General features: G+C 41.4%; 2 protein-coding genes and 1 non-coding gene across 9 annotated transcripts; 1 reads left to right on the top strand and 2 right to left on the bottom strand.

The window, feature by feature from the left end:
- Positions 1-1,689: 1,689 nt before the first annotated feature.
- Positions 1,690-13,065, top strand: slc2a10 (solute carrier family 2 member 10). Of its 6 annotated transcripts, none has more exons than XM_065955374.1 (7): positions 1,690-1,876; positions 4,852-4,975; positions 5,740-5,839; positions 8,076-9,353; positions 10,538-10,660; positions 12,556-12,691; positions 12,782-13,065. In XM_065955374.1, the coding sequence occupies exons 3-7, from the start codon at positions 5,836-5,838 to the stop codon at positions 12,867-12,869; spliced, it is 1,629 nt and encodes a 542-aa protein (XP_065811446.1). In that variant the 5' UTR covers positions 1,690-1,876; positions 4,852-4,975; positions 5,740-5,835; the 3' UTR covers positions 12,870-13,065. The 6 variants fall into 6 exon arrangements, with proteins under 6 accessions (XP_065811446.1, XP_065811445.1, XP_029134231.2 ...); XM_065955373.1 differs by having other exon boundaries at positions 1,690-1,964; XM_029278398.2 differs by having other exon boundaries at positions 1,691-1,876; positions 4,857-4,975; positions 5,764-5,839.
- Positions 13,066-14,111: 1,046 nt separating this feature from the next.
- Positions 14,112-25,192, bottom strand: LOC109988165 (casein kinase II subunit alpha). Of its 2 annotated transcripts, none has more exons than XM_020639573.2 (13): positions 25,033-25,192; positions 22,259-22,568; positions 22,054-22,165; positions 21,843-21,944; positions 18,567-18,617; positions 18,194-18,253; positions 17,874-17,957; positions 17,288-17,398; positions 16,979-17,080; positions 16,749-16,849; positions 16,287-16,435; positions 16,037-16,182; positions 14,112-15,734 (listed from the first exon to the last, which is right to left on the bottom strand). In XM_020639573.2, the coding sequence occupies exons 2-12, from the start codon at positions 22,357-22,359 to the stop codon at positions 16,067-16,069; spliced, it is 1,089 nt and encodes a 362-aa protein (XP_020495229.1). In that variant the 5' UTR covers positions 22,360-22,568; positions 25,033-25,192; the 3' UTR covers positions 14,112-15,734; positions 16,037-16,066. The 2 variants fall into 2 exon arrangements, with proteins under 2 accessions (XP_020495229.1, XP_020495228.1); XM_020639572.3 differs by having other exon boundaries at positions 16,093-16,182.
- LOC114920512 (small nucleolar RNA SNORA57) lies at positions 18,381-18,517 on the bottom strand. The gene has a single exon (XR_003807501.1). It is a non-coding gene; the product is annotated as a small nucleolar RNA SNORA57 (small nucleolar RNA).
- Positions 25,193-26,420: the final 1,228 nt, after the last annotated feature.

Raw genomic sequence — 26,420 nt, 5'->3', positions numbered from 1 at the left:
TTCTAAGTCACACAAGTTGAAGTTTGACACGGTGGAAAGGGATTGTATACTTTGAAAATGTGTGGGAGCAGAAGGTATGAAGGAGGAACATTTTGACAGCCTTGATTCAAAGCTTGTTATTTGTGTATGTACGCGTTGTGGATATAAATATCTCATGGTTGGCTGTGGTGGAGGGGCCCAGTGAAATATCTTTTCATAGAGACAGAAATCCTGGCATCACCTCTGCCTGCAACTTGAAAGTTTTTATTTTTAGAAACTTCATTTGATCCATATTCATTTACAAAAACATGGACATTTAAACATTTACATACATGTACAGATAGGCTATGTTAACTTTGATAAACATCACCCCTACTAGAGTATTAAAAATAGGAAAAACGTTTAAACATGGGAAAGAACATGAAAATTTGGGCAAAACTTTGCATCTACTGTTTCCCCAAGCTGAATTTTAATTCTCAAATTAACAGAAATGAGTTTGCACATAAAGCCCCACCCCCCAAATGATTGTACTTTTGGAAGTACTATCCCAAAGCAGGAACTTTTTAGGAGGTAAAATAAAGTCCCTGGAACTAAAGTCAGATATTCTCTGCAATGGGAACGCCTTGAAAGGTTCCAAGTATCTGAGGGAGAATAACCCAGCTATGGTGATGTATACCTCTACCATCCAATCAAAATCGAGGATTCTTATATTTATTTGTTGAGCACTTCTGGCCGGAGCACATCTATGGCTAATGAAAAAAACAAAAATATTAAATGACAGAAAAACAGACAAGAAAACAAAACAAACAACAGGAGGGGACTGCTTATTGGGAGGATAGAAATTAAAAAAATGTTAAATGAAGTGATTCTGTCAATTCCTTATTTGTGAGGTTTAGATTTCTAACAGTGAATAAATATATTTTCCTGCAACTTGCAAGTAGGCTACATAATATTTACACATGAGTACAGTAACCAACACGTGGTCAATTTTATTTATAGAAACATTTTCTTTTTTATTTAAGTCATAAAATTGTTATTTTGAAATTCTAGAGTTAAACAAAGTTGTCCCGTACGTTAGAGTCATTTCAGTCAGATACAGACTGTAGGAGCCAATTTAGTGTGTGTGTATTTATGTATTGTATTTCAATGGCTTTTGTTTATATGTTTATTTATGTACTCAATTTGGACACTAGGTGGTGATAATTGATCATTTGGGTTAATTGGTCAGGTGGTTGGTTGAGTGTATATAGCCTATGTCACAGGTGAGGAAACGGGGGCATAGGTGGTGGGAACACACGGTTCTTACCGTAACACAACTTAACACAGGACAACGCAAGTAGGCTATTTAAGATAAGAAAAGAACGACAACAGTATAATCTCGGAAATAACAACTCATCATATCATCATCACGGGTTGTCTGCTTCATATGTGACAATAAACTGGAACATCAGAAAGTACTTCAATTTCGGACATTTGTTTATTTTTTATGCGTCAACAACTTTCCATACACCTATGCAAGTGACTAAAGGCAATATAATAAATGTGGACATCAGATAGTCACTACACAGCCAGAACACTCCGGGATTCCTCCAGAATAAAGGTTGTCAACGTTGTGTACCTGCGCGCGTGTGTCCGTGCATGGACTGTACCGTGACGCGCACCTCTTTCCAATCGAGCAGAGCACTCACTCTGTTCAAACTGAACTGGACTTCAGTGGTGTCGGACTTTTTCCTCTCCTGTGAAAACACATCTGTCGACCCCTGGCGTCCAAACTTCGTCCACATTGTTCCTGTTCTTGTAACTTGACGCTGTTGCCACGTCGCTGAGAGCTCAAACTTCCTGAAGACACAGAAGTTTCCCGGAGCATCTCTCTGCCTCTCTCTCTCTGCAGTTTACGGTAGGACCATTTCTTTGACCCTCCCGGATGTCTCATTTCTAAAAAACATAGAATCCGGCGCCAGATTAAAGTTTGCTGCGCTCAAAAGGTGAGAGACAAAGCGATATGTGATGTTTTATAACAGCTGAATTCCTGGACAGAGGACGCACAGAGCCCATGGATAACGGGTCTGTAGAACTACTGGTTTACTGCACGACCTGTTAAAGAGGGTCTGAACAGCACACATCTGTTTTTCTGCTGAGGAGAAAATCACCGAGAGCCAGAACCAGTGGTGGAATGTAAATAAAGCAGGACTACACTTACTCCTGTATCAGTACCATTTAAAATATGGTACTTTCGTTTACTCCATAACACTTAAAAGACAATAACTGAGCTTAGTTCTGCACCTCATTGGTCAAATAACAATTAATCTGCAAGTTTATAATTTGTTATGAAACTTTAATCTCATGTAATTTGATGCAATGTAGTAGCCTGATGCAGTTAATCCTTGACCTGCCACAGCCCTGAAATAATTCATTCTAACCCACAAATATTTAGATATCCATATTAAAGGATTAAAGTGACTGGTGCTGCACAAGTTGTTTTTATACTTTTTATACTTACAGTACACTTGGCAGATTTTTTTTTTATTGTTCTTTTTACTTTTTAAGGATCTGAAGTTTTCTCCATGGATAAGCAGCTCACACCAACAATAGAAACGCTTTGTTATGAGAACTGGACTCATATTTGTGTTGTTGTTTTCCAGTTTTAAAGCCTGTTTTAATTGCATATGTTAAATAAGAATGATTAGAACTAAATGGATTTAAAAGGGAGACAGCAGCATAGAGTGTACAGAAATTCAAATAAAAATGTGTGGATTGTTGAACAATTCAAGCATTTTTTTTAACACGTGTTAATCTGCGGTTATACTTTCATTATTTCTGTCTTATCAATCTTTATTTGTATAGCAGAAAACAAATGTTATCACAAGACGCTTCACTAAAGAGCATGACTGTACTCTTTAGGTTATTATTTTCAAAGAGACTCAACATTAAGCAAACATGAGCAGTCATGCAACGTTAAGTAAAGTCACAGTGGAAAGAACACACTGCCGTTTAACCTCGAGAAGAAACCTCAAGCAGGAGCTGACTCATGTTGATCAGCCATCTGATGAAACGGTGTCGGGCTTGGAAAGTGAGATAGAGGGAGATGCAGAGCGAAGAAGAAGTATAGAGACAAACAGAGCAACAACAACAACAATGAGTAAACCAGATGTAGGCTATGTGTCAGTAATAATGATAGTAACATCAACGTATGATAATAGACAGATCATTCTAATATAAACATTAGCAAATGTAGTGATGATGAAACAGGGAGGACCTATATGTTACTTATAGCAGCTGGGTCAAGCAGCTATTAGATTAATCTTAAAGGGGACATATTATGAAATATCCACTTCTACAGTTTTGAACATATATGTGGTTAACCTGAGTGTCTACTGACCCACAAAATGTGAAATAAACCCATCCAGTCCTTTGTTTGTGGTCTGCATAAGTCTTACAACACAGAGACAAATGCTCTGTTTCAAATTTGCTCTCCTTGTGATGTCACAGTGGGATTCTGGTAAAACAAAATCCCCTCCCCTCCCCTGGTATCTCCACCCATGGACTCCACCCTTAGTCTAGAACAAAACTTTTGCGCAGGTCTGTTATTTTTATTCTCGCTAGCGGAGGAGTGATGTCTACGGGGATAACTCAGGGGGGGGGCTTTTTTTTCTGCATTTAAAGAGACACACACACCAAAACGGAGCGTTCTGAGAGAGCTGGTTTATACAGGGTCACAAACCTCCTCTGGTGCTTGATTCATGTTATATTTTGACCAAAGCACAGCACAGATGTTTCATTTAGACCACAGGGGGACTGTTTGAAGGGGGCAAGAAGGGGGATAATATGTCCTCTTTAACATTCATAATAATGATAATAGATGTTAGGCTGATAGCAGGGCCAGCCCATGGCATAGGCAGTATAGGAATAGGCACCCAAAATGAGTGAGGAAGAAAAGTTGAAGATAATAATTAAAAAAAGAAGGAAAAATGTATTTCACTATCACTAAATGTTAGTTCGTCAAATGTAATTTTCATTCTAGTATTCAGTAATATAACAAAAGAAGTGAAGAAAACATCACTACATCACTTATTTAAAAAGTCCCCTGCTCAACCTGACACATATCAACACTGCTGCACGCTACCTGCTCATTGTGGGGGAGGAGGGCAGAAGAGTTATCAGAAGTGAGGGACATTGACCGTACAAATACATTTCAGGTTTAAATAAAGACAATCTGTAAAACACAAAGCTGTATGAAGGTGGTAGAATTGGTTGCATCACAAGGGGCACGGGCCGGCTCTGGCTAAGAGTATTAACAGTTGCAGCAGTTGGAGTTATGCAGGTCCACATCCAGTGGCGCTTCTACGGCTCCGACCAGCAGGGCAGTGAGAGGGTTTCCTACTGTCATTGCAAAATTTGCACATTTTGGGTTGCTGCTTTGGTCCAAAGTTTGTCAGCCCCCTGGGGCCCCCCTACTGGTCTGGGGCAACCAAGCAGTTGCCTGCCTTGCCTGGTGACAAGCAGCGCCCCTGTCTGCAGAAGCAGGCCGTTGACTCCAACACCAACGAGACAAAAGAGCCAGAAAATAAAAAACTTATAATACCGCCTAAATCAGTGTTAATTTATGACTATTTTACTAAGAGTCGTGTTAATGTCTTCAGAAAACCTACGGCCTCTTACCTACTTTTTAAGTTCTAAAGTCCATATCAACCATAGACTGTAAATAATATAACAGTGAATACAACTATACAGTCTCAAGACATTTGACACCAGCAGATCATGCAGGCTCTGCTGTCATGTAACCTTACACGTTTTGGTTTCACATCAATCTGAGCACTCAAAGGAATTCTCACCCATGCTGGTTTCAAACTGTAACCATATTTTTTCTATCAGAACAGGAAGTCCTGTCTGCCCTGAGACTTACGGGAATGTCTTAACAAGTTTCCAGTTTCCAGCAGTGTTGACAGCAGAGGTATGGTAGCTTAAGGGATGGGCGACAGATTCAATTCTCGACATGGTGAGTAGCCTACTACAAAGACAAGGTCGTTAAAGATGTATCGTTTCATTTGGGATTGTGCGGGAAGTTTTTTCTAAAGTCTGATATCTACACAATACGTGTTCCTGTGGAGTTCTTGTTCAGTGATGGCTCTGGGGTGGAATGTGCAGCTCTTTAGGGCCCTGAAGCATAAAAAGAAAATGTTTGGACAAAGTGTTTTTATGACTTGCTGGTTGCTGTTATAGTGGGTTAACAGCTTAGGTCTATAAATAGGAGCTAGTACGTTGAAATTCACTGGACAAAGAGCTAAGCAGGGCTAAAATTTTGCAATCTTCATTAGGATGTTGACGGGGTCGATGGGATATTGATTTCAGTTTGAAACTCTTAATAAGTTCAGTGAGTACTCACAGAACTGGCCTGTGTTCAATTCTTGGATCTCTCCCAGTGGATTTCTGTGAGACCTTTAGTCTTTCTAATCTGAGCTGTGAAGTTGATTTTGTCATCACACACTCCTCCTAGTTGTCGAGTCAGAGACGCACACATTCTAAATTCCTCACTTCTGTGTCGTTATCAGACGATAAGGTTTGTTTCTATAAGACTAACTGTTTGCTACACAGCTGTGTGTTTTGCTGATTCCATCTCAAGTGGACCCCCTAATGAAATCATGGCAATCAACAAAACGGTTGCCGTGGAGACTGGGCTGCAACAGGCTGGTCTGGCGTGTGGACCAGACCAGGATAGTACTGCAGAAACTGGAGACTGGATCGACATTTTAATATTAGTAGACTTGTGCTTCTTTTTTCCCACAGAGGATGTTTTCCATTAAACAAATTAAGACCAGGAGAGCCTGACTACAATGTGCACATAGCAGGAGAGAGGCAATGGGTAAGTGTAAAACAATAATGTTAGGAATATGATCACGCAGGTCTAAGTGCATTTTAATATAAAGTATGTTGAGCTATAAAAGTCAGATAGGGTTTTGATCTATATGTAAAGCTGCTTAGTGTGACATTTTGTGCCAGTGTTTCTGATACTACATTTAGACAAGCAAGGTTTTTTTTTATCATGAACTTATTAAAAACAATCAATTAAATGTTAAAGGAAAACATTGATCAGTTCTCATCTGGACTGTGTCTGTGTCAGTAAAGCTACTCTTTAGTAAGGACTGACATGCAGCAGCCTTCATTTGGATCGCAGCTTGCCTCATTTGCATTTCTGTCAATGTCACTGAACATGAAAGACTCGGGTTAATGAGAGGCACGGCTGCAGAACACTCAGAGTGATATCATTGGTATCATTCATTTGGAAACCAAATAGAACGACAAAGGTATCAAAACTTATTCTCGACACTTTGCGAGATAAGATACACGGGAAAAACCTGATGCAGTGTCAAACGCACAACTGCATTAAATCTGTTTAATTGATTTTCTAAAGGACAAAGCACTGTGATTGATATATACATGACCATTTCATCTATTAAATTACGCTCATTCTCTTCAGTAAATCATTTATTACCATTTGGTTGTTTGTATTGTGTAACTTTAAGGTTTTCTATCAGAGACATGTAAGATAATCATACTGGAATATCAGGTTTGTTTGTTGTCTTCCTAACCCTTATGAGTCTACTTTTCAAATTAGTCACCCGAACACTTTCACATTTAGACAACTGATTGAAGCAAAACAATTGGTCTGTCTGGTTGCTCTCCTACAGTCACTATATGTATCTGAGGTTAACACTTTTACATAAAAGTCCAGTCTATATGGCAGATGAGTTACTTTCTCTTTTTCTGCAATGTATAAATATATGTATCTAAGTTTAATCAAGACATATTGTCACTCAAATGTACTAACACATAAAGCTATGAAGCTCAGTATCCAGATTGGCTTGTTCCAGATATTAGATTGTAACTACTTTTGCATTAATACTTAAAGGTCACATATTGTCCTCCTTTTGAAAAAGTTTAAATTAGTCTCAGAGCTCCCCAGAACATGTGTGTGAAGTTTCTTGTTCTAAATCCACTCTGATCCTGTATTTGATCATGCCTATAAACCCCTCTATTTCAGCCCTGCTCAGAACAGGCTGTTTCTGTATCTGTACCTTTAAATATGTAAATGAGCTGTGTCTGACCACGCCCCCTCTCTGGAAGGGCTTGGGTGGCTCGGGCTTTCTCACTCCATGTCCTATTGTTTACGGTGAGAAGGCAGACTCAGAGGGCAGAACAAACACCTAGCTGTGGGAGTGTCACCCACCTGGGGGAGGGGCTACTGCCCTTTGTGATGTCATGAAAGGAAAAATTTCCAAACGGCCTGTTTGAGCACACATTTTCTGAAAAGTGGAGCAAGCGAAAGATGGAGAGGATGGACTTTTCTTATCATTGGGGGGTTTGTAGATGGGCCAGGGACACATGTTAGTGTTCGAAAAACATGGTGAAGTGTATTTTGTGTATCATGCATAATATGTGACCTTTAAGTAGCATGTTGTGGACTTGAGCATGAAAAACTGCAACTTCTACAAGATTTCTGCTAATGAGAAGAAGGAAACGAGAATGTTGAATGGATTTGTTCATGTAATGCTGAAGTTATTTTTGTAGTGGGCATACTGACAGTTGTATTGCACCACAAGGTCTGTCTTGCCTGGCCTTAATCTAGAGTCCTTTTTGGGTTCAATTTGACTAACCCGTACTCTAATGGACCATGAAAAGATGTTCCCAGATCCCATTGGACCTGTTCATGTTTGAAAACAAAAAAAACCTACAGGGGATCCATTTTTGTCAGGGATGTTACAGACCCAACCTGGTGCGTGTGAAAGAGGTGAGAGACCCAGAAATGGATAATGGCAGTTCAAAATCTGCACTATAGCCATTATGAAGAGTGGACCTGCATGGGTCCTGGGCCAGGTTTGGGTCCTCATGCGTTAAAGAGAGTTACCATGATGGTGGGTTGGACAATGATTCAGCAAATCCTGAATCCAGATGTTCTAATGAAAATGGAAAACTCCTAATTCCCCAAAGAGATTCTTTAGAAATGTAAATATATGTAATTCAGTGTTTTGCTTGGTCGCTCTTTTAAAAAAAAACCTCTGTTACCCCCCCCCCCCCCCCCCCCCCTCCCCCCCACTCAGGTAGGGCCATCCTCCTGTTGGCCAGTGCTGTGTCCACTTTGGGAGGCCTGGTCTTTGGTTACGAGTTGGGCATCATCTCAGGCGCTTTGCTGCAGCTCAAGGCCGACTTCGGACTGTCATGCGTCCAGCAGGAGGCTCTGGTCAGCTCCTTGCTGGTCGGGGCTCTGCTGGCCTCTATAGTGGGCGGCTGCCTGATCGACCACCAGGGCCGCAGGAAGTCCATCATCTTCAGCAACGTCCTGATCCTGACCGGCAGTCTGATCCTGCTCATCAGCTCGTATTCTGCACTGGTGGTGGGCAGGATCACGGTGGGGTTCGCCATGTGTATATCCTCCATGTCCTGCTGCATCTTTGTGTCCGAGATGGTTACCCCGGATCACAGGGGCTTCCTGGTGACTCTGTACGAAGCTGGAGTCACCGTGGGCATCCTGGCAGCTTACGCCATGAACTACATAATGTCTGACATGACAAGAGGGTGGAAGTGGATGTTTGGTTTAGCAGTAGTTCCAACTTTTATTCAGCTGGTTTGTGTCTCGTTTCTACCATCGAACACTAAGAAATCTCTAAGCCAAAGAGAGTGCTCGCAAGCGGAAAGAAACCTCATCGACGACGGCGAAAACCAAGAATCACCAGAAGAGTCAGTAGTCGAAAAGAAGGATATTCAGAGCAGCAGCTGGTACTTCTTCCAGCGTGAAGACAACATGAGGACTCGGACTGTGATTGGTCTCGGTCTGGTGCTCTTTCAGCAGTTCACCGGCCAACCCAACGTCCTCTTCTATGCCTCCACCATCTTCCACTCTGTCGGGTTTCACAGCGATGCCTCTGCGCTGCTGGCCTCCGTGGGGTTGGGGTTGGTCAAAGTGGTCGCCACTCTGACCTCCATGGTGTTCTCTGACAGGGTGGGCAGGAGGCCTCTGCTCATCAGCGGATGCTCTGTGATGGCGTTGTGCATGATAACCATCGGCCTCCTCAGTGGACAGTCGTCGATGGACACTCAGACGCCGTGTAACTCTACAAACTTCAATGTTAACAACACGGATCTGCCTCATTTGACTGTTTTTAACCAGTCAGTAACCGAAACGCCTTTTAAACCAGAGAACCAAAGACTCCTGTATAACAAAACACAAACTAAGGATGAGATACTTGATCAATTTGGACAGAATTCAACGGCCGCGTCTCTGGAATCGTCGCCCGGCGTCCATAATCACATCGTGAACTGGATCATTCTCTTCTGCTTGATGGCTGTCGTCAGTGCATACTCCGTTGGATTTGGACCAAGTTAGTATTTTACTGAATATTTGTCTTTTTGTAATGCTATAAAAATCAAGGTTTTCATTTTGAATTGCTGATTTAAATGTGAAATACAAACAAAAATGACCTTTGCTTCTAGTGCAATCCTCAAAATACAACAAAACAAAGGTCTTCACAAAAGGCAGCAAAATAAAATCTAAATCAAATGTATGGAAGCCCTAAGAGGACATAAATTAATATATATTATTTCACATTTTCACATCACAATGAGGTCATTTTTCAAGATCTCGATCAAACTACAGAAATTGGCTTACCACAAGTGAGCAAGACGTATCTAAACTAGATCTCAGGAAAACAATCAAAAATGTACATGTTTTTACAAACAGAATAACATGTAAGAAGCTTGATCTCTTAGGGCTTCCGTACAAAGGCAAGTTTAGGAAATAACAGATATTTAAAATACTGCAAAGTCATTAAAGCTTCACAAAGCAATTCATGTTCAACACAACCACGCTATCAGCATAAATAAGTAATTATCATGAAGTTGTTATCCTCTGTAAAATACCATTATCAAATAGAGCCTGATGTAAGAATACTTTATAAACAAGTATGAGATCACATAAATTCAAAAATATGCTGATTTTGAGCCCCAATAGCCTAGTGGTAAGTGGGTGCCCCCCATGTACAGAGGGTTAAGCCGTCCAAGCAGGGGGCCTAGTAAACCATTAGAATATATATATATACATGTGCTGATTTGAATTTTTAGCGTATTATATAATGAAGAAAACAATACTTGGAGTGATTTTGAGGCAGTGTCATCAGAATCAGATAGTTTTCTCATCAGACTGCACTCCATAGTGAGTCGTTTACATCCCTCTCAACACTTCAGACGTCACTCTGCAGACGAGTAGCAGAGCATCAGAGACAAGCAGACTTTGTTCTGTGCAAAAATATGTTTACAGTGTATCACAAAGAGTGTTCAGGTTTTAAAGAAAGAAGCATTCTGAGTTTCCTGGAGGTGATATATTGGTGCAAATCTGTGCACAATCCAAGAAGGGAAGCAAATGGGATTCCCCCCCACCCCCGTAAATCAGCATCAGTCTTAGTGTCAAAGATCCCATATCAGTCCAGTTCTATTCTACAACAGAGAAAGTTGCCTTGTCTTGTGGGTGATTTCAGTGAAACAACAAGGCGTCCTTTGTCTTCGACAGTGACGTGGCTTCTCCTGAGTGAAATATTTCCAGCTGCTGTCAGAGGGAGGGCCTTCGCGTTCACAAACTGCTTCAACTGGGCTGCCAACCTGCTGGTCACGTTCACTTTCTTGAATTTTATCGGTGAGTTCTCGCACATTATTATTTTCTAATCAGACATTTCGAGTATTTGTTCACGGTTAGAAAAGTTCAGTTTTATTTCAACATGAATCAGGATTTAGCTCCGTCAGGGTTGTTGAGGAATCCATTGAGTCAGCAAAAATAATACCCAGACTATAGGATCAGAAAAAGCTGCATTGAGTACAGCCAAGATAACCAATTAAACCTAATTAACAACTCAAACTGTTTACCATGTTGTTTACCTGCACGACTGTACAGCTCCTCCATTGCACCTTTTGAACATTTTGTGTACCTTACATACATTGTGTATTGTATTTTATATTTTTATCTTATTCTATTTAAGTTCCCTGTCAGCAGGAGCTCTGCTGTTTCATAGCTTCTTACTCTTTTATTTCTTTGCACCAAAACACCAAGTCAAATTGTCTGTTTGTGTAAATTTACTTTTAGAAAACGATTCTGATATAAAAGCACAAAAAAGCAGGACAAATATTTTGGGCGGTAGTAGCTCAATCTGTCGGGACTTGGGATGGAAACCTGGAGGGTCGCCTCACTCTGACATCTCTCCACTAATGCATGTCCACAGGTCCTGTTTGTGTGTATTTTGGGCATTTCTAACTTAAAAATTCAAGATCGAAATGATCCGTGTAACACCAACATAAAACATGTTTAAGTATTACATGACAGAGCACAGTGCCCTATTACACATCCTGCTAAAGGAACAGCACATCTCGAGGAGTTTTGATTCTCTCCACTTCTTCTCTCTATGACTCAAAGTGTTTGGCTCTTTATCACTTTATCTGCTAAAGGCACCAATGTGCTCTCAAGCTCTCACTCGCTCCCTGAGTGTGCATGGCATTACCCATAACTATTAAACTGTAAACAGCTGCATGCTTCTGAAACCTGTTGGATCAAAACCATAAAGCTGCTAGACCTGAAACCACAGGAATGAGCTGAATCACTCCGTGAGGATGAGAGCCAGTGAGAGTTTGGGGATAGTTCGTCCACAGTATGAGAGCATATTACACATGTATATTTAAGTCATCTAACTACAAATGATGGAAGGAAATAAATATGTATATGTAGCATGTGGGTTACAATCAGGGATACAGTCATTTTAATTTTAACATTGAAGATAAAAACTCATGTAAGACTATTCTGTGGGTATTAAAGATCCAATATGTAAGATATCTACCAAATAAATCATAAAGTGAGCTTACTATATGATCAGACATTAAAGAAACATGCTATGTTGAAGTTCTGGCAGCAATGCAACAGCCAGTATGTCCTCCTTCTAACTTCAGATTCTGGTCCTGAATGCTCTGGATTTGTTTGGATGAGAGAAGGCAGGCGGTTTTAAGGCGCCCCCACACGGCCGTTTTGCAACACCTGTCGGTTTACCAGTCAAACATCAAACCAACAGGTGTTGCAGAGATGGAAGCGGGCAAGAGAAGTGGTTCAGATAGAAGTGATTGTAACCGACCTAAAAAGCCTCTGCATGTTTCTAATAAGCTCCACGAGCAGAAACGTGCTCAAACTAGGATCAATATTGGAGATGCTTTTGAAAAATGGAGAGAGGTTAGAACACAGAAAGGTTTACAGACCCATGCAGAGCTGGATAAACACTGAAGCTTCAGAGTCCACCACATGGTGACCTGAGTGAGCATCGACTCTAGAGAGGAGGGGGGAGACAGCTCTCGCCAATGTTTTGAATTTGGACTGCAGTACCCATTTTAAACACTAGGCGTCAGAGTTACATATTGCTCCTTAAATATTTCCTTTCATCATTTTTTAAAGGTGATGTCTATGTAATTAAAAGCATACACTAATTACCACGAGTTCTTTACCTGATTTAGATGATTAGCATACCCTGGACTACCTGTTCTCTTCTACCTCACCAGATTGGATCGGTCTTTCGGGGATGTTTTTCCTGTACGGCGTAATCGCTGTCGCAGCCGCAGTCTTCTTCCACTTCATGCTACCCGAGACCAAAGGCAAGACTCTGGAGGAGATCGACGAGGAGCTGCGTTCAAACGGGTACGATCTGTATGTGTCAGATAAAATACACCTGATAACACATCAGGTGAAAAATGCTGATCTGTTCTGTTTTTGTCCTCCTCCTTTCAGGTTTAACCACAATGATGAATGCTGCGTTATAAGAAACAGAACAGCCAAGTACCAGAGAGTACAGTTTCAAGTCAGCTCCTCGGGTTGATTCATTTAATATCACAGTACTGATAATAATAATCAATTAGAAAGTCTCATCCCACATAGAGGGATTGACTTCAAGAGAAGAGTCGCTCACTGCAATCTGAAGTTAAAGTTTACGTCTGAAAGCTGGTTGTAGTCACACTGGATCAATGTGATGTATTTTTGAGTAACCTTGTAATAAAGTGATTTCTGTTAAATCATGTGTTGATGTTTTATTTATGACAAACCAGCTGCAGAACTGACACTCTCAACCTTATCAGTCATCGAAAAGCTTTTGACATCTTTGGTAAACACTTACACATTCACACACTGATTAGGGCTTCAAGCAAAACTCACTGGGGGCCCGGCCTCTAACCAGCATTCATCGTCATTGTGTGAAAAATAACCTGACACCAACGGCTACTTTAAGTGACCGATGTAAGTTTTCACAGGAACGCTAAGCAGTGCAACAAGTTTGAGTACTGTCAGATTCGTCCACCTTAGGTTTCCTACTGTCATTGTGTAATTTGCACATTCTGAGCCATCGCTATCGTTTAAAGATGGTCAGTTCTCGGCCAGAATATTACTATATATATGTTAATGTGAATTTTTGGAAATATATAACATGTATTTAAGCAAATCCATAATGTATGAACACTACAGACTAAATATGAAACTGTTAACTTTCAAATTTAACTTAATTAAATTGAGGACTGTGTATTTAAAATATTTAAAGGTTTTTTAAAAAAAAAGATGATGCGGGACACAAATGATTTTGTATTTCAGTGGTGCTAACTCCCAATGTGAAACAAACTGATATTAAATCAGAAAGAAACAGGCACACTGAAACTGTGACTGTGTCAAATGAGCTGTCTCTTAAAGAATCAATGTGTTGGATTTAGCTCCATCTAGTGGTGAGGTTGCAGATTGCAAGCAGTTGAATACAACTGAATTCTCCTCTCCTAACAAACATGTAGAAACTTGAGGTAATCTTAGACAGTAAGGGTCGCTTCATTCTGTAGCCGTCTTTTACGTAACATCCGGCGTTCGGTTTCCATGGCAACTATTAGCATGTCGAGTCTTGTCGTGGCTCCCGTCCCAACTATGAAAGTACAGATTTATCTTGGCCTTGAGAACTGTTAAGACATATTTGAGATGATATAAGCTTTAGTAGCCTACTTCGCAAAAAAAAAAAAAATAACATCTTTAGTCCATTCTATTGTACCTTCAAGAACATGACGGACATGAATCAGTCGGATGTACCCGATAAATAAAACACCTGTTTATTTACACAAATATTTTCAAATACTAGTCTTCTACATAAGGACATAAAAATATATACAGTGATGTAGGGACTCAAACTGCTCCGTTCTCAGGTCATTGTATACATGTTCAGATTTATTTGCATTTGCAGGTTGTCAGATGAAAAAAAAAAAAAAAAAAAGAAAAGAAAGAAAGAGATGCATATTTACAGCAGGGTCTAAAACTTACACTTTCAAACTCTGGCACTAAAACACTGGAGGGGTTTGGGATGGGGGGGGAGGGGGGACTCTACTCTTCAAGTGCTATTCAACTTCCAGTACTTCCCTCAACATGTTGGTGAAAGTCAACTAGAGCTTTACCCATGTCACTACACTTTACAGAACTGAACTTTCCTCCAACACTTAAACAGCACTTCAGTCACCTGCGGGTTATTTTTTGCGTCATGTTGTCGTCCCACATTGCGCCACAGCGTCTCCCATGAGTAACTCCCAACATAACAAAAACTAGGTTTGGTCAGTCTCTTCTTCCAACCAACGGAGTAAACTTTGGTTATGTCTTGAAATAATTCAAGAAAAGCCACTTGAAGTAATTCAAGGAAGTGGAAAGCAGCACGTTTTGAGGAACCATTTCTTTGAGAAACCTGAATGAACCTTACCTGGCTTCCTTAAGCGTCCATTGTACAACACGAGAGTGGGTTTTGAAACCACTCGTCCAGCAATCCAATACATTTAAATATAAAACTAATAAGGGATACCGTGGCAGGGGGGGGAGGGGGGAGTCGCATATCAAAAAGGAGACTGGTTATCTGGTTTGGTAAGAAAAGGCAAGACAGAACGAGTCAGGCAGAGACCGTGTTGAAGTGTCATTGTGTTACACCTGGAGCATCAGGAACAGCACCAAACACTTCCCAAATGCTGTGATCTGAAGGGTGTTTACACTCATGTAGGTATATTATGTGTTCTCGTCAGGGTTTGTGTTGCAGCAGTAAACTATACAGGATGTGCTTCCTTTTGGTCCTGATGGCCAACACTTTTCTTTTTTGCCGTCTGCTGATGTACTCTTCGACGACTGCCTTCACGAGCCAAACTTAAAAACATGCTGTTGAGACCCCGAATCAGCCGTGGATGATACACCCCTCTCAGACTCATCACCACACACACTCACAGAAACACACACTCCTTTGTATTCACTCGTGTGCGGGGGGGGGGGGGAGGGAGGGGAATGAAAGGAATACCTGTATATTTCAATTACACAGAACATTCATTTCAGATGTCAGGTTAACGTGTTCATTGGAGGAGGAAAAGGGGGAAAACGTCTTTTCTTTTTCTTAGACGAGAGCGTCCTCCAGCCAGGAGTTTGTTTGGGGCGCGGTCACACCGGGGGGGGGGTTAGGATTGATGTTTTGAGGGCTGGCAGAGTGGCACATCGTCTAGTTTCTCCCCCCTTCCCCAGACTGGGTGATGGTTGTGGTGTTTAAGGGGAGAGTGGGAGTGGATTTACGTGGAGTGTCACTGTGGGGCACCAACGGCAGCGGGCACCGGGGTGCTCAGGGCGTTGGTGGCAGCAGACAGGACTGGCGAGCCAGTGAGGGGACCCAGGGCAGTGGAGGCTGGCAAGGCAGAGATACCTGAGGAAGGGGGGGGGGGAGGAGAGGAAAGAGGGGGTTAGAAAACTGATGACACCTGACGACATTTCCAAAGAGGGAGTAGTAAACAAGTCTCTCCCTTCCAAATCACTGGCTTGAATAATGTTATGAAACTCTGTAGACTTGAAAAACCTGTTTACGCTGTTGTCAAAGTCTGCTCAGAGATCTCAACAAGTAGGTCAAATAAAATACCAGCATGAGAAAGATTGCTTATAAAAGATAACTGGACTTGAGTTTTCATCAACAGAAATACATTAAAAAAAAAAGAAGAGACATTTCCATACATTTCTTATCAAGGCTGCAGGACAGTTTGATCACTTCATGGCGTGCATGTTCTCACCAGTGATCATGCTAGCTGAGCTAACAGCTGGGTTCCCGCTGGGCAGGTTGGCTGATCCGGCCACACGAGACTGATCTTTCACGATGGGGACTGGTTGAAGAAACGAAGAAAAAGCAAAAAGGAAATCACTTCATGTTCACGTGGACGATGGGTTTAGTTTCTTGTACACAGGCACACGTTTCATGAGCGCTTACAGAAGTACGGGTGATCCATGGCCTCGCGTGCGGTCAGCCGAGCCTGGTGGTCGTAACGCAGCAACTTGTCCAGGAAATCCAGAGCCTCTGGGCTGACCAGGTGCTGGTTCTCACTGTGGACGAACCGCTCCCACCGCTTACGAGAATGCCTGGAGGCAAAAGTAAAAAATTTAAAAAAACGGAGCTCAAAAGACCAACTAAGAGCTTTGCATTTTAAGGTTCTTGCAGATAGCAGGGGCTTCATCTGATTAGCCAACAGTGAAAACGATGGCATGTGTATACAGAGCATTTGACCACTTAAGTAGATCACTGCAGATGCAAAGCCCTTGCACAAAAATCTCTTTCTTTTTGCATCATGCTGGTTCTTCAGAATGTGTTTATGGCACATTTGCGACAGAGATTAAAATATAATTTATCACGCAGCCTTCATGACATCATCATGAGACTGTAGTAAGTCCTCACCTTCCGAGAATGTCATTGAAGCGAGGTTCCAGCTCAATGTTGTACTTGTCAATGTAGTCGTAAAGGTCTTCAGTCCCCAGAACTTTTGCTATTCTCACCAACTGCAGGAGAACAAACAGCATGTCAGCTCTGAGCGACAGACATATTGGGTCGACTTCTTTGACCAGAAAGATGCTGATGTTTAAAAAGAAAAGAAAAACATGAATCTCTTGAGTCATGAGAAAGCTTACCTGGTCATAGTTGTCATGGCCATGGAAGAAGGGCTCCTTCCTGAAGATCATACTGGCCAACATACAGCCCAAGCTCCACATATCCAGACTGTAGTCATACATCTGAAACAAACACAACACAAGCCTTACAAGGAGCACAGGTAAGATGGAAACCAGGAGCTCCAGATTCCCACGGAAGCATTTCTTTAAATATTTCGGTGTGTGCTTTTTTTTATCTATTTACTGGTCAACATGTTTAATCATGTAACATCTCTTCAGATACTTTAAATCATGCCACCTCCAACCAAAGCTAAATTAGCCCACATGTACCTGATAGTCCACCAGGAGCTCGGGTCCTTTGAAGTAGCGGGAGGCGACTCTGACGTTGTACTCCTGTCCCGGGTGGTAAAACTCGGCCAGACCCCAGTCAATAAGACGCAACTGCACATAAAGATATGAAGCTGTTATGTACTAAAAAACACCCAAAAGATTTGCCCAAGTCAATTAGGCCACATTCCCACTGCAGCCAAAAGTGATCCAGATCTGATTTTTTTTTGCTCTTATGTGATTCAGATCTGTTTTTAGTGAATGACAGTGTAAAAAGTCACATGGAATCTGATCTTTTCACATCAAATTTGGGTCACTGTCAATTGTGTCAATTCCCACAGGAGTCTGATAAAAGGTAATGTGAAGAGCCACATAAAATATCAGACGAGCGAAAAAATCTGAATTGAACATGAAGGCTTGCAGTGTGAGTGCAGCTTTATTCATCATGCATTATTGATTTAATAAACCTAAGCATAACATATGGAAAAAGAACAGCTGTTGAGATGAAACAACAGATTACAGTTACATTTCATCGTTCAAAAATCTTTGTTTTTTTGTTCATGCTGGGCAATGACTGTTTATAACTCACCTTACGGTGTTCATGATCAATCATCACATTATGTGGTTTCACATCTCTGTGCATGATTCCCATACTGTGGCAGTAGTCCAGGGCCTGCAGAAAGAGAAAGGATTTTTATATCTATTTAACAGGTTTATTTTTGTCCCTGCAAGTCTAAAACATCAACAGATAACAAGGATCTTCTGTATACTGGACAACACACAGTGTTGATGGCACAAACAGAGTTTTGGAGCTGTACTTGTGCCAAAAGTGAAGATGTCCACCGCCTGCAGGACATTCAGAGGTCAAAGACCACGTGCTGAGAGTTGGCTGAAACATGGAGAACTCACCTTGAGGATTTCGTACATGTAGAACCGGATGTCATAATCTGTCAGGGTCTGGTACAGTTGCTGGAGAGCAAAACAAAGACAGAGGAGTTTATAATGGTAATGTTTCCCTGTTTTATTAATAATAATAATAATAATAATAATAATAATAATAATAAAACAGGAAGTTATCACTCAGACCCCCCTGTGCTGATGTGCCAGCGATTGAGGATAGAACCAGAAGATGGGTGACCATCTGGCACCGAAGACATAGCACTGGACTTTCTTATTCCTCCATCACATACACACACGTGTACGGGAAAACAACGAGTATGCCAAGAAAGGAGGTTTCTACGATTCCACAAAATGTTTCATGCATCAAAGACAAAGTTCCTACCTTGAAGTCTGTGTTGTTAACATGTTCAAAGACCAAGGCGGGCGTCCGGGACTGAAAACATTAGAGATAGTGTTTTTTAGTATGCAGTTCTGCCAATAGTCCCAATTACATTCAGCTATCTTATATAACAAGTGTCACAAACTAAGCAGGGAGCCACACTGTGAGCAACATTCAGTCCCTTTATACCAACTCATTTATTTCCTGTTCATGAGCAAGGCAGACAATGAGGCGTCAGCTTTCATCCATTATCGTTTCTCCCCTTCAGCTTTTCTATATGCCTAGTATAGTATTTTGTTGCCTCATGGCATGGGGCTATTTTTCAACTACAGAGGGGATTACTAAACTAACAGACAAAAGACTACAAGACAACATAAAGACCGCAATTTTTATAAAATATGCATTCTCACTTATTGGGCTTTTATTTAGTTATGTCTAGGAAATGATCCCGCCTCTATTTGGGACAGGCATCAATATGAGACAGGCTTTTATTTATTTATCTATTTTAACAAATTAGGCAAGTTAAACCTGAAAGAATATTCAACTGTGCACAGTTTTAAATTCACATGAAGAATCTGCTTTTGCTTTTTAAGACAGTATGCTAACCTGCTGCACGGCTGCTACACACACAAGCATCATTCTGTCTTTCTTGGACAGATGTTAGAGTTTATCTCTATGTTTTTTCTTTTCTTTTAAACTTATCAACACTTAATGCACAGGGACCTCTGATTGAGACCTGCCTTTGTTTGTCAAAACATGCAGCTACACCAGGCGAGTAACAACATGCTGGAGGGTTTTCTGGAAGAGTTTATGAGTCTGTTGCTCACAGTGTAAACTAAAGCTGCAACTAGTCCACCACATTTCACGGTCAACCTAATAAAAGTTATAATAACGTCAACGTCACGTCAAAAAACAGTTAAATAATCACTGGAAAAATTGTGAGAAAAGTGGTATTTTTACATCATGGGTGCCTTGTGATTTCTTCATTCTATCAGAATTTTACTATCAAACTGGGTAATCTAATTATTTAGATTTGTTAGTTAGACAAAGGGTGCTTCCTACACAGGGAGTGTCCTACACAGGGTGCCTTCTACACAGGGTGCTTCCTACACAGGTTGCTTCCTACACAGGGTGCCTCCTACAAAGGGTGCTTCCTACGCAGGGTGCCTCCTACAAAGGGTGCTTCCTACACAGGGCTCTCCACGGGATCATTCAAGTGAGGGAAGAAGGCAAATCTAGGGTCACAACTAATGATTCCTTAGATTTGCCTGTCCGTTCACACAATCACTTTGTCAAGAAATGGTTGATGATCACATAACCTGTTGGACTCCACCTCTTCAAAATTAAACATTGCATAAAAGAAGCCTAACAAGGAGTGGCATCCAAACAGCATACTTGATATGCTTAAACATCAAGTGTCACACTGAAACCCAGAAACATCCAAACAACCCAGAACTTCCACCAGATTGGTGTCAGCGCTGCTCTGGGACCGCTCCGTGCTCACTTTCTGTCAACACTCACAGGCTGCGTTGTCAAAGTGCAGAAAGAATCAGCACTGTGGCACAACTGGAGTCTTGAGACCAAGGAGTTCCCACGGTAATTATAGAATCAAGTGCGATAGCGCAAGATTATACGATGTGGTTTCAAACCATTCAAAACACACCATCTACAAACACATAGACGCTCATTTTTCCCAGCCGTCAAAAATGAGTGTTTTATTCTGAAAATAACCAGATTTTTTAATGTTGTTTTGGTGTGTGACTTCCTGTCCCACTCGATCTGCACTGTGGTAAATTGATGCACCGTGCTCCAGCAAAAACAGAAGCCTTCCATATCTTCTGCAGAGGGCTCTGGACTGCCTGGACTGATACTTTTTGGAGACTTTCTGGTGGTATCGTCTATTAACTAAGCCATTCTGATGCAAAGAACAGGATGAGTCCTCTCTGTAATCTGTGTTATCGTCACCATTTGTGAAAAGCAGTGACGTGTGAACAGACCTCTAGTTCCTTGTTTGGTATACTTTGTCTCCTCAGTTCTTGGTGATTGTAAAGGACTAATGAGCTTTTAACACTGACCCTGCTGTTTGGTTTATCTCTCCTAACATGGGGGCGTACTGCACTTACATCACCATGACACAAATGTATGGCGAAATATTTTAGATTCTTATAGTTTAATTTTTTGATGAATAAAGTTAAAGGTTGCAGTCAACATGTTTTGAACAGGCTGTGAGCGGCACATTCTTTTGACCTGATTTGAACTATTTCATAAAAAAAAAAAAAAAAACTTCACTTGTAGTATTAATGGACTTCTGCATGTAAGAAGGATCTTCTTTTAGTTGATGTATTACTGAAAAATCCAGAATATAAATCGACCGGTAGATAAGTCGCAGTGTCTTTTGGCAGTCTCCAAGTCCACAACGTGCAGTTTCTGAGCAGCAGTGTTGCTCTCTTTTAGTACCATCTGCCACGTTGAGTTTGACCTCCTGCTATCTAACAGTATGGTAGTTGAACTTTCAACCTGGTACACCAGTTGAACTCTTAGCCGAACTGTCAGATGATAGTTGTGAAGTGTGGACTCACAGCTTGTGAGTTGGGCTTCCAACCTCCACTGGTCACTTCTTTACTTAAACTGAAGAGTCTTTTCAATCAAACCAGCGCACAAGGTTCTTTAAACTGCAGGATTATGACCTCACAAAGGGGAACGCCTGGTCTGCATCGCTGTGTATCTCAGCATGTTTAGAGCAGGGCAGCGGCCACTTGCAATACACAATGAACTGGAGCGAGTACTCAGTAGCATCTGATGGCGTACAGTGTGATGATGACCGTGCATGTTTCAGCATTTATACTGGTATTTTGGTTGTATGTGTATTTAAGGATGCAGACGACTTTAAAGACGATACAATCTGTATTTAAAATGCGTCTTATACACCAGATTTTTTGGTTATTCAAAGTATGATTTCTATTTATTAGGATGGCAGTCCGGTATCTTTATGATTAGATTATGGATGTTTAATTATTTGGAGAGAGCCCTGACACAACACAGCAATACGAGGCTGACTAACTGATGAGAGACATCTAACTAACTTCAGTACTTACAGACACATACTTCCCAAGTACAAGTGAAATGGACACGCTTGCACAGCTGGTGGTCTCACCAAACTATTGGTACAGTAATGATATTTCAGAACCCCGATGTTTTATATAAATAAATGTTAACACAAGCTATATGCTATCAAATTGTCACCTCATGATGAAATAATCAGGTACAAACTGTACTTACAACGGGGTCTTTCACGATATCGATGAGGGAGATAATGTTGGGACCTCCGCGTAGGTTTTCCAAAATCTTGATCTCGCGCTTGATCTTCTTTTTCTTCACAGGCTGAAGGTGACAGGACGGGGCAGAGTTAGTCAGATGACATTAAAGCATTAAATCAAATCAGAGCCAGCGACTTCCTCCAGGCTCTTGATCTGTCTCGCTAACCACTTACCTTAAGTATCTTCACCACCACCTTCTCATTATTTGTGATGTTGATGGCCTCAAAGACTTCACTGTACTTGCCGCGTCCTAGCTTCCGCACCAACTGAAAGTCGTCCTGGTTTCTGGGAGGAAACAATCAGAATCGAGTGTTAGGCTGGGTTGAGGAGGTTTCTCGCAGCATGCTTCATAATGTTAAGAGCAAACAAGGTATTTACCCCCACTCAACCACGTGGGACTCATAGTCCCAGTACTCCCTCGGCCGGTGAGTGTTGACCTCGGTGTACACCCTGGCCCGGCTCGGCACGGGTCCTGACATGTCCGACAGCTTGGCAGAGATGGTGGGGAGACGTCAATGCAGTAGATGACCGTTGAGAGTACAGGAAGGAAGGATGGGTGGGAGGGAGGGAGGAAGAGGAGGGAAGGTGGGGGGAAGGGGGGGCGACAGGGCAAGGGATTTAGGGAGGGGGGGGAGGCTTTGCCTGAGGACGGGGAGGGGAAGGGGCCACCACGGGCACGGTGGGATAGCTAAGAAATTGGGAAAGGGAAACAAAGAGAAATTTAATTCCTAATCCTTTGTCTTCAAACATCAATATCAAATCAAATAAAGCCAGCAGATTAAATACTTCCCAGAGGAAACAGACTACGACTGTTGATTAGATTAGTCACCTCAAATGAATGTGAGACGGTGCACAGTTTATTTTAACGTAAAATTAGGGGTTGGACTTGTCTTTTACTAACATATGACCACCTTTAAAATCATGAAAGCAGAAGATATCAGTGTTTGGGAAGAGGGTGGACATCTGTGTCTTTTGACTGCATCATCATACAAAAGGGAACTTTTAGGGAGGGATAGCGTGGCAGGCTATGAAGCGAGTCTTAAAATGAAAATAAACTGTGATGAAAGCACAGTAAGGTGACAGATACGGAGGGCTTGTTTGACTTAGGAATGTGTGAGGAGGAGGTGCGGAACAGCTTGAGTCGTTCTGCTCCCGTGATGGCTGTCAAGAGTGGGTTCAACAACTTTTGAACTTGACAGTGGTAATATTTAGATTGTGTAGAAAATCAGATGTTTTCACAACAATGACACAGAAGAAAGAAAGTCATTAAAACACCACGAGTCATGTAGGCTAAAAGGTAGGTGTTAAATGCGGGGCTGATACTACTACTACTACTACTATACAGGTGTTGACATTGTTAATCAGACTAAGCCAATTTGAGTTTAAGTGAAGCCCCTCACTAATTATAAGAGCCTATATGAGGTTGATGTTCTACGTTAAACCTCATCATTTATCTAGAAAGTAATCCTGTGCGTTCCTATTCTGTGGTGCTGCAGACACTGAGCCAAAGGGTCGATCTCAGTGTGCCAAAGCAGAAAAAACTGTCACGCAGCGTTAACATCGTCTGGTTCAAACGTGGTTTAGCCAACACTTTACAGCCAGCCATCACCAGGGCAGAGAAACCGACAGACTGGAGATCATCTGCCTGGCTTCAGCATGTTTCTTTAACCCTTCCATGCTTTTTTAAAAGTTAGGTTTGTAGTTTGTGATCAATGTATCAATGAGTGTATTTATTATCGTCAATACCTGTATCAATGAAATCCAAATGATACCCATGCCTGTATTTAAATTCTGCTGGGCTATCATGTACTTGAATCGACACATTTCAGACGGTAGGTAGGATTCATTTCGGGGTATCCGTATACACTTCATTCACCCCACCCTGAGTGCCCCATCTTAACGGGTCATTAAATTAATCAACCTACCATTAGCTTACAGTAATCTTCAGTGTGGCTACGATCATCTACATATAGAGAGGCCACCCCGCTCTCTTTACAGCCTTTGTAATGTTGATGAAAGCCAGTATTCAAATGCCTTTGCGGTTTCATTTGAAATGACTGTAGCGTCAACGGCCCACTGTGGTATGTTTCTGTTTTCATATGAATTGAGAAGCGTTATTTTCAACGTTTCATGATAGCAGAATTTAAAACTTTGATAGAAATCAAACAACCAGGCATGAGGCACCCAATGTAGATCGACAAAATTTTCATTTTTGATCAATCAGACTGCTTGCAGTAGTTTGACTGCAATTTTTCTGCAAAAAGTCATTCCTCTCCTATATGCACCTGTCTTAATATAATTGATTTCCACCTACAGTTTCAAGTGCAAATTCAGACCCAAACATGTTCTTGATTTACACACAGAAAGCTACACAACTACAAACTGTCAATGCCAGATGTTTACAATCTTTTCTGGCCATTAAAAGCATCTGAATGAGAAGCTTCTGACCACACTCCTCATCCTCTTACTATCACCAAAATACTACATCAATGGGTGACTGGGGGAATACCTCAGCACCTAATGTCAACCTGGGTAAAGTAATATTCATCTCAAGGCTCATTTCCTCCACTGAGAAACCCAAAAAGGACGTTAAAACCTGACAAATCCATTAGTTTCTTCTCCTGACCAACAGGTGTTATGTCGAATTCTGCTACCCATTAAGATGAGCCACCATGCGGTTCTGTGCAGTGTGTGTCGCCATCGAGAAATGCCCCCCCTCTTACAAACCTTAAATAAAGGTTTTATCACAGAGGATAAAAACATGCTTCCCGTTCCTTACAGAGCATTTAAAAGTGATTCTGTACTTGTTTGCATTGTTTGATAGGAGATAATTGTCTATTTAGAAACGCTTCCCCTGATATCCTAAATACAATAAGTACCAAAACCTGCCCCCCTATTTAGTATACAACAACACATAAAGACAGAGCAGATAAATATTAGGTTATTTAAAGCTGAAACTGATAGACTCTGCTATTGTTTTAAGCCACGCTTGCATTTTTCAGCACGGTAGCAGATCTCGACAGTACACCGGATCACCTCCTGCATTATGCGGGCCTTCAGTAGCTCGCATGCTAACGTTAGCGCCCATTAATAAACAGGTTTTTAACTGATAATATGAGTCAGCTTTATCATGTTTAGTAGTGAATATTTACCCCCTTGAACGACACGACGACAGAAATGCTTCCCGATAAGCGGAGTTTTCGTCAAACAACGATCCTCGCCTCCCTCCGTCGCCGGTGTGTGATTTCTGCTGTATCAGAGACAATATGGCCGACCATCACCGCCAGCCTACGTCCCCTGAATACCGCAACGGAGGCCGTGAAGGGACAAGCCTCTTCTTCTTCGTCTCTTCATTTCCGGCAGGCTAGACGCAGCCACGGCGTACTGCTTCCTTCTACAGGTCATTAACAGAATACATTTGGATAGCTTTACTGTATGTCGCTTTGCCCAAACTCACATCTTCTTATCAATCTGTCTTTTGATTCAAACGTGTAAGATTAATATTTCAGTGGATTAGGGCCTTAAATCAAAGTGCAATTTCTCCAAATTTTATTTTATTTTATTATTTATTAGCACATATATATATATATATACATATATACTGTACATTCTATATATTTTATTATATTATTATACTAGTCTATATTATATAACATTTAATTATATTACACTATATTGTTCATATTGCACTATATTATATTATATTATACTACTCTGCACTCTGCATTACTGTGGTACAACACTGCCTCTGTTCTCTGCTGTTTACATTACTTGTTGCTATTTATCAGACCAAGTCACTTTAATCATCACTTGTCACTTTATCTTGTCATTCTCTGCAAATACTGTCTCAATTCTCAATTCCCCCCAGTTAACTTCATCATTCATTTTGTACTGTATATACCCCCTGCTTTTATTTTATTTATCTTATTTATCTTATTTATTCTGTTTAATGTGTATTTTTGAGCTTTCTTGTCTGTGCTGCTGTAACGCCCGAATTTCCCCTCTTGGGATCAATAAAGTATTATCCTATCCTATTCTATCCTACACATATATGTTGGGCCACGCAGGCTTAGAACAGTCAAGCAATGGACTTGGGCCTGCACCTCTGTAAAAGCCTCATTTGAGTTATTCACTGAGATCACAAAGAGGCCTAAAAGGACTCTTAATCCCAGAATCCCCTGCGGTACTTCACACCTACGTGTGAAGTAAAGGGGGGACCGGAACCTCTCTCTCCTCATTGGAGGGGACCTGAGGTAGACCCCCCATGGAGCAGGCCAGGCTACAAAGCTCCAAGACTTCCATTGCTCGCCCTCTTTCACGCGCTGACCTTCGGTGCTCGGAGACCCAAGAAGATCTCCTGTTTCCTGCAACAATCTTCCTTTGTTTTAAGTTTTGGCGCATATTCCTGTGTAAACGTACATCTGGAGACCAACTCCACCACCGCGCCATTACGCACAGAGATCTATACACTCGCGGCTATCCAGACGCCTCAGAGACACAGATCATGTAGGGCCGAACTCAGTCTCTTTTAGACCTTAAG

Source organism: Labrus bergylta, chromosome 5 (genome assembly GCF_963930695.1).
Source record: "Labrus bergylta chromosome 5, fLabBer1.1, whole genome shotgun sequence".
NCBI classification, from domain to species: domain Eukaryota; kingdom Metazoa; phylum Chordata; class Actinopteri; order Labriformes; family Labridae; genus Labrus; species Labrus bergylta.
The sequence above is the reverse complement of the archived record's forward strand: the minus strand, read 5'-3'. Positions and strand labels throughout refer to the sequence as shown.